General features: G+C 42.1%; 1 protein-coding gene across 6 annotated transcripts in view; it reads right to left on the bottom strand.

Annotated features, from left to right (window-relative positions):
• Positions 1-5,548: 5,548 nt before the first annotated feature.
• The window catches only part of LOC124711157 (DNA-(apurinic or apyrimidinic site) endonuclease), a 70,629-nt gene continuing 63,010 nt past the window's right edge, over positions 5,549-13,167 (bottom strand). For all 6 annotated transcript variants that reach the window (XM_047241068.1, XM_047241065.1, XM_047241063.1 and 3 more), the window contains exon 7: positions 5,549-6,359. In XM_047241068.1, the coding sequence (XP_047097024.1) occupies positions 6,236-6,359 (124 nt within the window). In that variant the 3' untranslated portion in view covers positions 5,549-6,235. The remainder of the gene's footprint in view (positions 6,360-13,167) is intronic.

Below are 13,167 nucleotides of genomic sequence, written 5' to 3'. Positions count from 1 at the left end.
AAGAGTATATAGAGGGTCTATAAAAGGGCACTGTACTTGAGGGCAATATTGTAGAAAGGGAGGAGGATGTAGATGAGGATGAAATGGGAGATATGATACTGCGTGAAGAGTTTGATAGAGCATTGAAAGGCTTAAGTCGAAACAAGGCCCCGGCAGTAGACAACATTCCATTAGAACTACTGACGGCCTTGGGACAGCCAGTCCTGACAAAACTCTACCATCTGGTGAGCAAGATGTATGAAACAGGTGAAATATCCTCAGACTTCAAGAAGAATATAATAATTCCAATCCCAAAGAAAGAAGGCGTTGACAGATGTGAAAATTACCGAACTATCAGTTTAATAAGTCACGGCTGCAAAATAATAACACGATTTCTTTACAGACGAATGGAAAAACTGGTGCAAGCCGACCTCTGGGAAGATCAGTTTGGATTCTGTAAAAATTTGGGAACACGTGATGCAATACTGACCCTACGACTTATCTTAGAAGCTAGATTAAGAAAAGGCAAACCTACATTTCTATCATTTGTCGACTTGGAGGAAACTTTTGACAATGTTGACTGGAATAATCTCTTTCAAATTCTGAAGGTGGCGAGGGTAAAATACAGGGAGCGAAAGGCTATTTACAATTTGTACAGAAACCAGATGGCAGTTATAAGAGTCGAGGGACATGAAAGGGAAGCAGTGGTTGGGAAGGGAGTGAGACATGGTTGTAGCCTCTCCCCGATGTTATTCAATCTGTATATTGAGCAAGCAGTAAAGGAAACAAAAGAAAAATTCGGAGTAGGTATTAAAATCCATGGAGAAGAAATAAAAACTTTAAGGTTCGCCAATGACATTGTAATTCTGTCAGAGACAGCAAAGGACTTGGAAGAGCAGTTGAATGGAATGGACAGTGTCTTGAAAGGAGGGTATAAGGTGAACATCAACAAAAGCAAAACGAGGACAATGGAATGTAGTCGAATTAAGTCAGGTGATGCTGAGGGAATTAGATTAGGAAATGAGACACTTAAAGTAGTAAAGGAGTTTAATTATTTGCGGAGCAAAATAACTGATGATGGTCGAAGTAGAGAGGATATAAAATGTAGACTGGCAATGGCAAGGAAAGCATTTCTGAAGAAGAGAAATTTGTTAACGTCGAGTATAGATGTAAGTCTCAGGAAGTCGTTTCTGAAAGTATTTGTATGGAGTGTAGCCATGTATGGAAGTGAAATATGGACGATAAATAGTTTGGACAAGAAGAGAATAGAAGCTTTTGAAATGTGGTGCTACAGAAGAATGGTGAAGATTAGATGGGTAGATCACATAACTAATGAGGAGGTATTGAATAGGATTGGGGAGAAGAGAAGCTTGTGGCACAACTTGACTAGAAGAAGGGATCGGTTGGTAGGACATGTTCTGAGGCATCAAGGGATCACCAATTTAGTATTGGAGGGCAGCGTGGAGGGTAAAAATCATAGAGGGAGACCAAGAGATGAATACACTAAGCAGATTCAGAAGGATGTAGGCTGCAGTAGGTACTGGGAGATGAAAAAGCTTGCACAGGATACAGTAGCATGGAGAACTGCATCAAACCAGTCTCAGAACTGAAGACCACAACAACAACAACAACAACAACAAAGGGCAAGCATACCTACATGGAAATAGGACGACCTGTCGCCTGAGAAATAGGGATGTTGTATATAGGAGTGTACCTATCAGAATGGAAACAGGAAGTGCTCTCAAAGGTCAACCTATATGTAAGGTATAGGTACTGATCCTAGGAGAAGGGGACAGTATTGTGACAGGAGTCACACATTTTATAGGGATTATTCTGGTAAGTTTGAATTCTATGCACAACAAGCATTTTTACGTTTTATGTAAGTTTACGGGCATCAAAAGTAACACTTTCATGTTCCCCAGAGTTCCTCCAAACTACAACAGATAATGAATGAGTACATACTTGGAAAAGGTAATACAAGAAGTGGGAACAGAAAATAAGATCACTCGTGTGCCATGGAGGGGGTGGGGCTTGGGGGAGGGGGAGGGGGGGGGGGGAAATAAATAAAAGTAAAAAAAAGAAAGAGAGAGAGAGAGAAAGAGATTGTTGCTGATGTGAAAAAGGTATATAAAAACCTACATAATAAATGTATACTGTTAAAATGAGAATTGTTATTGTTTGACAGTATTGATTATTGTACATAGTGATTATGCATAAAATATCACGTGTTCGATCTGAGGAGGGGTGTAAGTAGCGTTTCGAGAATTTCCACACAAATTCTAGAACCACTCGGCCTTCTACAGTCTTGAACGCATGATATTTTGAATATAAGTGTGAGAGAGCCTCTCTACTGCGTGTTACCTGTCTGTGAGTGCAGGTCCGAAGTGTGAAGTGAGAAAACTGTAGACACAGCGGTCGAACGGCACTGACAAGTACTTGTCAGTCGCGCCAAGGAAGTTGTAATGAAAGAACATGGCAGCCCCAAGGAACTTCTGCGTTATTCCGGGCTGTTTTATAACATTGACTATTGTAGTGACTGGAAGGGGAGGGGTGGGGGGGGGGGGGGGGGGGGGGGGGTGAATAACAGTTGAGTTGGAAAAAGATCTTTAGTAACTTTTAACACAGACTTGCTACAGGCAAGACTTGTTAACAATTTCCGTGGTTGTTCAATCAACCATGTGGTAAACACACAAAATTCAAGCTTTCGCAACCAACGGTTGCTTCAGCAGGAAAGAGGGAAAGACGAAAGGATGTGTGTTTTAAGAGAGAGGCTAAGGAGTCATTCCAATCCCAGGAGCAGAAAGACTTAGGGGGAAAAAAGGACAGGTATATACACATACACACACACACACACACACACACACACACACACATCTTTCAGCACATATACAGACACAAGCAGACATATGTAAAGGCAAAGAGTTTGGGCAGAGATGTCAGTCGAGGTGGAAGTTCAGAGGCAAATATGTTGATGAATGACAGGTGAGGTATGAGTGGAGTCAACTTGAAATTAGCGGAGGTTGAGGCCTGGTGGGTAACGGGAAGAGAGGATATATTGAAGGGCAAGTTCCCATCTACGGAGTTCTGATAGGTTGGTGTTAGTGGGAAGTATCCAGATAACCCGGACGGTGTAACACTGTGCCAAGATGTGCTGACCCTGCACCAAAGCATGTTTAGCCACAGGGTGATCCTCATTACCAACAAACACTGTCTGCCTGTGTCCATTCATGCGAATGGACAGCTTGTTGCTGGTCATTCCCACATAGAAAGCTTCACAGTGTAGGCAGGTCAGTTGGTAAATCACGTGGGTGCTTTCACACGTTGCTCTGCCTTTGATCGTGTACACCTTCCGGGTTACAGGACTGGAGTATGTGGTGGTGGGAGGGTGCATGGGACAGGTTTTACACCGGGGGTGGTTACAAGGGTAGGAGCCAGAGGGTAGGGAAGGTGGTTTGGGGATTTCAAAGGGATGAACTAAGAGGTTACGAAGGTTAGGTGGACGGCGGAAAGACACTCTTGGTGGAGTGGGGAGGATTTCATGAAAGATGGATCTCATTTCAGGGCAGGATTTGAGGAAGTCGTATCCCTGCTGGAGAGCCACATTCAGAGTCTGATCCAGTCCCGGAAAGTATCCTGTCACAAGTGGGGCACTTTTGGGGTGGTTTCTGTGGGAGGTTCTGGGTTTGAGGGGATGAGGAAGTAGCTCTGGTTATTTGCTTCTGTACCAGGTCGGGAGGGTAGTTGCGGGATGCGAAAGCTGTTTTCAGGTTGTTGGTGTAATGGTTCTGGGATTCCGGACTGGAGCAGATTCGTTTGCCACGAAGACCTAGGCTGCAGGGAAGGGACCGTTTGATGTGGAATGGGTGGCAGCTGTCATAATGGAGGTACTGTTGCTTGTTGGTGGGTTTGATGTGGACGGACGTGTGAAGCTGGCCATTGGACAGACGGAGTGGCATGGGATTTGTAGTAGGACCAGGTGAGTCTGGTGGAACCAAATGAGTTGAGGTTGGAGAGGAAATTCTGGAGTTGTTCTTCACTGTGAGTCCAGATCATGAAAATGTCATCAATAAATCTGTACCAAACTTTGGGTTGGCAAGCCTGGGTAACCAAGAAGGCTTCCTTTAAGTGACCCATAAATAGGTTGGCGTACAAGGGGGCCATCCTGGTACCCATGGCTGTTCCCTTTAATTGTTGGTATGTCTGGCCTTCGAAAGTGAAGAAGTTGTGGGTCAGGATGAAACTGGCTAAGGTAATGAGGAAAGATGTTTTAGGTAGGGTGGCAGGTGATCGGCGTGAAAGGAAGTGCTCCATCGCAGCGAGGCCCTAGACGTGCAGAATATTTGTGTATTAGGAAGTGGCATCAATTGTTACAAGGATGGTTTCCGGGGGTAACAGATTGGGTAAGGATTCCAGGCGTACGAGAAAGTGGTTGGCGTCTTTGATGAAGGATGGGAGACTGCATGTAATGGGTTGAAGGTGTTGATCTACGTAGGCAGAGATACTTTCTGTGGGGGTTGGTAACCAGCTACAATGGGGCGGCCGGGATGATTGGGTTTGTGAATTTTAGGTAGAAGGTAGGGGTGCGGGGTGCCGGTGGGGTTAGGAGGTTGATGGAGTCAGGTGAAAGGTTTTGCAGGGGGCCTAAGGTTCTGGGGATTCCTTGAAGCTCAGCCTGGACATCAGGAATGGGATTACCTTGGCAAACTTTGTATGTAGTGTTGTCTGAAAGCTGACGCAGCCCTCAGCCACATGCTCCCGACGATCAAGTACCACGGTCGTTGAACCCTTGTCCGCCGGAAGAATGACGATGGATCGGTCAGCCTTTGTGTGTGTGTGTGTGTGTGTGTGTGTGTGTGTGTGTGTGTGTGCGCACCACATTAATTAGTTTAACCCAGGAAAAGAATAACAATATTTATTAGGATATACTGCTGCTCACCACGTAGAGGTATTAAACAACAGAATACATTTAGAAGTTGACTGTTTTGGATATTACTAAGCTACTGAACAAAGTCCTTAGCCATTTCTTTCCCTGGGCCATCAGAGTTGTGTGTGTTATGTTTTAGAAGGACGATACAGTCTAATAGCGTAGTCTACTTTTAAATGTGCCAGTCTGCTGCCCCCCCCCCCCCCCCTTTACAGTAACCAATATCAATGTGTGTGCGATGAGCTTTCGTAAAGATAATACCACTTGCTGTCCTGTTAAAACTATCCTCACAACAATGATGTAACACCCCTCCCCAAATCCTCTGACTTCCCTTTTACTTTAGAATCTTATACTAATCTTACAGGTGTTTAAGCAGTTAAACAAATAGATCAATGAAACACTTATTGCATCATCTCTTCTTACATATGCTGGAATCCAATGGTTATGATAAGAAGTAACAGCCTCCAGTTTGAAGAAATACAAGTTTTACACGAATCATGTTAACTTTGAGTCATCAGTAATAAATTTATAAGCGTTGGAGCCAAATCAGTATCCTCTGTTTTCTTCAACTTGTTTTTGAGAAGATTTAAGTTACGATAATGACTAAACTGGACACATTTATTTCCAGTACATGCAAACAATAAGTTTTATATAAAAATTTTATTTGTAATTCTTCTAAGCCTTATGACAAATTCTAAATTAAAGTATCATCAAACATTACATAAATTGCTGGAGACTAAAACTGGCAGCGGTGTTCTTTCTTGTACCTGTATAAACAGGCAGCACAAAATGCAACCATCTGCTGGAAAGTTCGAAACAATCACAATTTGAAAACATTAATGCCCAAATTTTAGTTTGATCAAACATCTCTGGGATCAAGTATATAAAATATATGGCTTGCATTAATAACACTTTAAACAAATGCCAAGATCTGTAGCCTCAAAATCAGTGCAACTAGAGTAACGGCAGTACAATTACATATTGCAATATTATTGTATGATTTTAATAGTCAGTCACATATACTCAGGTTCAGTAATAACACAAAATAGCTTGGCTGATAAACCACTTGGTGAGACTCCCAATTATCAGCACATTTGTCAATGTGTAACACTGCACTACTACTGTCAAATTATTATTATTTGCCAGGTTCAAACCCATCTTAAAATTACACATTACACAAGGGGGAAAAACATGAGGGCAATTGTACCGTATCACCTTTGCATTGTAGCATAGTTTTTCTCATTACAAATGTAAAACAACTATCCTTTATGATAATGTGAAACTGATGACGTGGCTTGGATGGCATGCCTGCTTCAGTCTTATGTACGAGTTCTACTGCTCCATGTGAAGCAGCAATGTTATGGGGCAATGATCACTGCCATACACCTCACTGCGTATTATACTGTCACAAACATTTGATTTGAGCTGCTCTGACAGGATGAAGTAGTCTAATCTCCTGTAAATAAACAAAAATCATTAGTTTATGATAAAAAGGTACATATGTAGATGATAAACAATAAATACTTTGTCAATTGTGTCATTCCAATGGGATGAATTATTTACCCCCCCCCCCCCCCAAAAAGGGGGGGGGGCAAAGGATCTAAATGAATTTCACAGTGAGTTAACCTGACTCGATTAGTTATGGACTTTTGTGGGTGGCTCCTCATTTGAAGTTATGTTGTTCAAATTCTGATGGGAAAAAGGAATTTCTATTACAGTGTTGTAATAAAATTTCTAGTCAGCAAACTATGAGACAATACACAGAGTTACATTTCAATACTCTCCACAATGTCTTCTGGAGTAATGGCTTGTGAGACTGATCAGCATGTCGGATGGGGATTTTAGGTTTAGAAGCTCCCTGTGCACTGTTTGAGAGTAGACCATGTGCTGGCATCATATTTCAGTCTTTCCATCCTCTCTCATCGCAACAACAATCCATTGCTAAACAACAACACACTACACTACACTACACTTACCATGTCACATTGGAAATAATTATAGATCAAGAAAGTTACAGTTTTGTTACTGATGGGCTCAATAAGATACCCTCGAAACAGTACTATATGCCTTCTCTGAAAGCTACCTAGAACAAATAGTTAGGCACCTCACCCATGATGGAAACATATTGGATCTAATGGCACCAAACAGACCTGATCTCTTTTGAGGATGTCCACATAGAAACGGGCATCAGTGACCACGACGCAATTGTGGCAAAAATGGTTACCTAAAACAAGCCTGAACACACACACACACACACACACACACACACACACACACACACACACACACACAGTGTTTCAAAAAGGACTTCACAAATTTGAAAATTCATATACAGTAATTCATAGTACCTAAAGCTGTCATTGTTAGTGTCAGTCCGTAGGGAAATACATCAAGTTCCATTTCGTGTAGTTCGTCAGCGCATAACCACACTGTAAGGAGTACTAGTGGCAGTTGCATAAAAGATTGCTGCTTTCATTGCACCCAAGTGTGCTAGCTGTGTGTTTTGGTTTGAAGAATCGCAGTTGGCAACAATAGTTCAATGTAATTTCCATACCAGGTACGCTAAAGATCCTCCTAGCAGGCCTACAATTTTTGAGCGGCATAAATGTTTTGTCAAAATAGGGTGCTCACTAAGACATGGGAAATCATCAGGTCGTCCAAGCACATCTGACGAATTTGTTGAACGACGGAGACAACATTTTGTCAACAGCCCTATGAAATCGACCTGGCATGCTCCTCACGAACATTAAATCCCACATACAACTATTTGGAGTGTGTTGAGAAATCCATTGCATTTGAAACCGTACAGACTGACAATCGTACAAGCAATAAGACTGAGAAAATTGCTCGCAAAGAACTTCTGTGTGAATATGTTAAACTCATTTAATGAGGATGAACATTTCTTGTGCAAAATCTTCTTTGCTGACGAGTTGACTTTTCACTTAAGTGGCAAGGTTAACACACACAACTGTACGATTTGTGGCAGTGAGAATCCACATCAAACATTGCAACATGTTTGCGATAGTCCTAAACTGAACGTTTTTTGTGCATTGGGCAAGAACCAAGTGTACGGCCCCTTTTTTTTTCCTTGAGAGAGACATTAGTGGGGTAGTGTACCTGGATATGGTCCAACAATTTTTGTTACCACAGATCGATGAAGTCTGTGCACTTTCATTTCGGGAGTCAGCATCTGGGGTACCCATCATGCAAAGGTCTTCCAATAGACAAGCAATGTTCTTGTGAAATGCCGATTGTGCTTACAATTTCTCTGAGTGATACGGCGGTCATCCTGAATCAATCTGTCAACATTTTGCTTGTGAAACTTGGTGGTTGCTGTCACAGGACGTCTAACTCTGTCACGCAGGTCAGATGTTCGTGCCTCAATATCTTTAAACTTACTCGCTCAAAGACGCACAGTACTCACATCAACACAATCACCATAAACTACTTTCATTCTCTGATGAATCTCCTTTGGGGTGACACCTTCTGCTATCAGGAATTCAATGACTGCACATTGCTTAAATCACACTGACTGACCAACGACCATCTGTGCATGGTTCCATACCTTACACCGTAACAAGATGACCGTTCAATGCTATGGCTTCCTGCTAACTGGAACTGTAGAGAAGAGGCTGCGGAACACGTCAGTACCTGCCGCATACCAATGCTGCCAACTGTTGAAAAGTTACGAAGGTGAAGGCATTACTTTTCAGTAAACCCTCGTAAATTACTTTCAGACTTTCTCACAATAAAATTCAATGATGCCAAAAGGCATTCTAAGCAGAAGAAGTTTCCTTAAACATTTGTACATACATTCGATCAATAATGTCCCCCCCTCCCCCCTCCACCCACAAGCACAGATATCAGTTCATGCGCCCACTTGAGTCAGGGTAGTGAACAAATGGAATGTGTGTGACCGAGGTGAGGGATGATTTTGATGATAATTGTGAGTTTAAAGAGACTAAATAGCTATGACCATCAGTCTCTTATTCACAACCCCCCCTCCCCCCAATGAAATCTGCAGACCCCATCTGTTTAGAGTAATCTAATATGCAAGTGTGATAACATTTCCTAATCCAGAATGAGATTTTCATTCTGCAGCGGAGTGTGCGCTGATATGAAACTTCTCATTCTGGAAACATCCCCCAGGCTGTGGCTAAGCCATGTCTCCGCTATATCCTTTCTTTCAGGAGTGCTAGTTCTGCAAGTTTTGCAGGAGACGAGATACTGGCAGAAGTAAAGCTGTGAGTACCGGGCGTGAGTCGTGCTTCGGTAGCTCAGATGGTACAGCACTTGCCCACGAAAGGCAAAGGCCCCGAGTTCGAGTCTCAGTCGGGCACACAGTTTTAATCCGCCAGGAAGTTTCAACATTTCCTAATGTTTGTGAGCATGTATGTGAAGTGGGATGTGGGTACCCACCCATTATTTACTTAGTGGGATGTGGGAAACTGCCTAGAAACCACAGCCAGACTGGCCAGCTCAACTGCCTGTGTCCCAGTAGTCGTGTGGTAACATGCTTCACTATCCAAGCCGAAAAGATGAGGTATGAACAGGTTGGAGGGGTGTTGAAAATATGGCCCTGGGGTGGAACACATAAGTGTATCCAGAACACAGTTAGAAGAGGAATGGGGTGGGGGAGGGGGGGGGGGGGGGGTGGATTGCAGGGGAATGGTGGAAGATTCAGAGCAGGACCTTATCTACTGTAAACTTTACCCACCTGTATCTCCTGTCATGAACTGTTTTTTTACCTACCCCTGTACTCGCACCACTTTCACACTATGTTCCTTCTGCACATTCCTTACTCAGCACAAATTTCCAAAAACCTACCAGTCCAGTTTCTCCCTTTTCCTTCCTCAATGACCAAACCCAGTCAATATTACACATGCATGTTGTGGGAAGGAATTTTGCTCAACAGCTAAGCAATTTTTCATCCTTTTCATCTGCCTGCTCTAGCTCTATCCTCATTTATGATCACACACTGGATTTTACATCATAGCACTACACTAAAAACTTTGCACACACTCAGATGGGACAAAAATAGGGTAGGAAATTTCATCTGCATATACACAATACTCCGCAAGCCACCTAATGGTGTGTGGCGGAGGGTACTTTCGGTACCACTATCTGATCCCTCCAACCTGTTCTACTTGCAAACAGTGCGTGGGAAGAACGATTGTCGGTAAGCCTCTGTATTAGCTCTAATTTCTCGAATTTTCTTCTCATGGTCAATATGCAAGATGTATGTGGGGGGAAGTAATACGTTCAATACGTTCTCCAACTCCTCCTGAAAAGTGCTATCCCGAAATTTCAATAGTAATTCTCTCCATGATGCACAACCCCTCTCTTGTAACGTCTGCCAGTGGAGTTTGTTTAGTATCTCCATAACACTCTCTTGCCAGCTAAACAATCCCATTGCGAAATGCGCCGACCTTTGGATCTTTTCTATCTCCTCTAACAGTCCTACCTCATAGGGTTCCCAGATGGATGAACAATACTCAAGAATCTGGCGAACAAGCATCTTTTAAGCCACCTCTTTCATGGTGGAGTTACATTTCCTTACGATTCGCTGATGAATTTCAGTGTGTTGTCTGCTTTTCCGACTACCTGTTTTATAAAGTCATTCAACGTAAGGTCGCTCTGGATAGTTACGCCTAGATATTTTATCGCAGATGCTGTCTCCAGCTGTTTGTCACCCATAGTGTACCTGTACACTCGTGGATTTCTTTTCCTATGTAAGCACAATATGTAACATTTATTTATGTTCAGGGTCAACTGCAAGAGCCTGCACCATTCACCAATTCTCTGCAGGTCATTCTGCAAATTTTTACTATCTTCTGGTGTTGCTTCTTTGGCATACACAACTGCATCACCTGCACATAGCCTTAAAGAGCATCTGATGCTTTCTATTAGATTATTTATATATACATTATAAACAGCAATGGTCCTATGACACTCTGGATATTGCCTTTACATCTGCTGATTTTGTTCTGTTAAGAGCAACATGTTGAGTTCTACCTGCAAGAAAGTCTTTAACTCCCTTAGGAATTCACACACATGCACAAAGTATTGAATCCAAATGCAAGTCTGCTCCAATACTCCATAAGCTAGTATTTTCTTTCATTAAACAGCAATGCAGGACAGTGTCAAATGCCTTACTGAAATCAAGGAACACATCAACCTGACCGCCGTTGTCCACTGTGCTGTGGATCTCACAGACGAACAGAGCAAGCTGAGTTTTGCAGGATCTCTATTTGTGGAATCCATGTTGATTTTTAAAGAGATGTTCATTTTCCAAAAACATCAAAATTCTTGAGCATAAAACATGTTCCACAATTTTACAACAGATTGATGGCAACAATATAGGTCTATAATTGTGGATCTGTCTTATGGCCTTTCCTAAAAACAGGAATGACCTGTATCTTTTGATAAATTACTGCTAGAAGGGGAGGAAGTTCTTTCGCATAAGCTTTATAGAATCTTATAGGTATCTCGCCTGGTCCTAATGCCTTCCCACTACTAAGCGATTGTAGCTGCTTTTCAATTCCGCGATCGGTTATCTCAATATCTGCCATTTTGATGTTCGCACAGTGATTGAAAGGAGGGACAGTGTTACGATCTTCCACGGTGAAACAACTTCGGCAGACCAAATCCATCATTTCGGCCTTCTCTCTGTTATCTTCCATTTCTGTGCCAGTGTGGTCACTGAGAGAATGAGTAGATGATTTTGACTCATTTGACTCACTGACTTTACATACGACGCAAATCTCTTGGGGTTTTGCTCAGGTCGGCTGACAACGTCTTACTTTCAAAATCATTGAATGCTTCTCTCATTGCTCTCTTTACACTAATTTTCGCTTCGTTCAGCTTTTGTTTGTCAGCTAGGTTTTTACTTCTAATGAATCTGAGATGAAATGCTCTTTGTTTACCTAGCACTCTTCTAACATGGCTATTAAACCAGGGTGGATCTTTCCCATCCCTTAAAACCTCACTGGGAACATACTTGTCTACGGCATATTGAATGATGCCTTTGAGTTTTTTCCGTTTGTTCTCTACATCTTCATCCTCATCACCGAATATTTGATGCTGACTGCTGAGGTATCCTGAAATTTGTATCCTGTCACCCTTGCTGAGCAAATACATCTTCCTGCCTTTTTTGACATTCCTTGGAGGACCCGTTGTCATATATGCTGTCACAGCTTTATGATCACTAATACCTTCCTCTGTGTTAACTGATTTGATAAGTTCAGGTCTATTTGTTGCCGGAAGGTCTACGATCTTATCCTCTCAAGTTGGTTCTCTATCTGCTCATCGCTATGCCCTTTCAAAGGAAACATCCTAATATCTGCCTTAATCAAATTAGAATGACCACAAAAACCTTAATCTGGATACCCATACTAGGATTTGAACACAGATACTCTTAAATGCTAGCCTGAGACCACTATCCCAATGGAAAGTCCTGGATAGAATAACAACAACAACATGGGAAGGACAGATTGCTAATGACCTCATAGAGGAGGTGCTGAGTCTTCATAGGTGCAATGAAAACAGAGTTTCACTATATTCCCTGCTCTTTCAGGTTCCACCTTATCTCCTATACTTTATCAGTTAATGTTCTGCCTGCCAATGTAATTATTCCTGGCCCTTCAAACAGATCTCACTTCCTCTTTCAACATTATGTATTTTCATTTGTTTTTCTGCACCATCCTATACCAGACGTAAATTTAGTTACATCTCCTGCCTCCTCTCTTCACACGTGTCCACCTGCTGACCAGCATTCCACTAATACCATCCTTTTATTTATTTTTCTCTTTGATTTCATTGTGTTTTGATGTCTATTTAAGTTTGTTTTCGTCTTTCACTATATGCCCTACTCCTTGAGGTTTCACCTTTATCCCTATACTCCATCTGTTGCACTATTTCTCACTATCCGTATCTACCATATTTACTCGAATCTAAGCCGCACTTTTTTTCCGATTTTTGTAATCCAAAAAACCGCCTGCGGCTTAGAATCGAGTGCAAAGCAAGCGGAGTTCAGAAAAATGTTGGTAGGTGCCACTAAAACTATAACTTCTGTCGAATATATGTAGCGCTACACAGGTATGCTGTGTAGGCACAAAGATAAATACTTTCGCCAAAACCTCTGCGTCAGTAAATAAATTTAAAAAAAAAGAAAGGTGGAAGACGAGCTTTTTTTTTTCTCCGCCCCGAGTTTCGACCACTGCATTTTCATACATTATCCAACGAAGTAAATACAAATTCCGTAT

Source organism: Schistocerca piceifrons, chromosome 8, assembly GCF_021461385.2.
Source record: "Schistocerca piceifrons isolate TAMUIC-IGC-003096 chromosome 8, iqSchPice1.1, whole genome shotgun sequence".
Classification (NCBI taxonomy): Eukaryota; Metazoa; Arthropoda; class Insecta; order Orthoptera; family Acrididae; genus Schistocerca; species Schistocerca piceifrons.
This window is presented reverse-complemented; position numbering and strand designations above follow the sequence as displayed.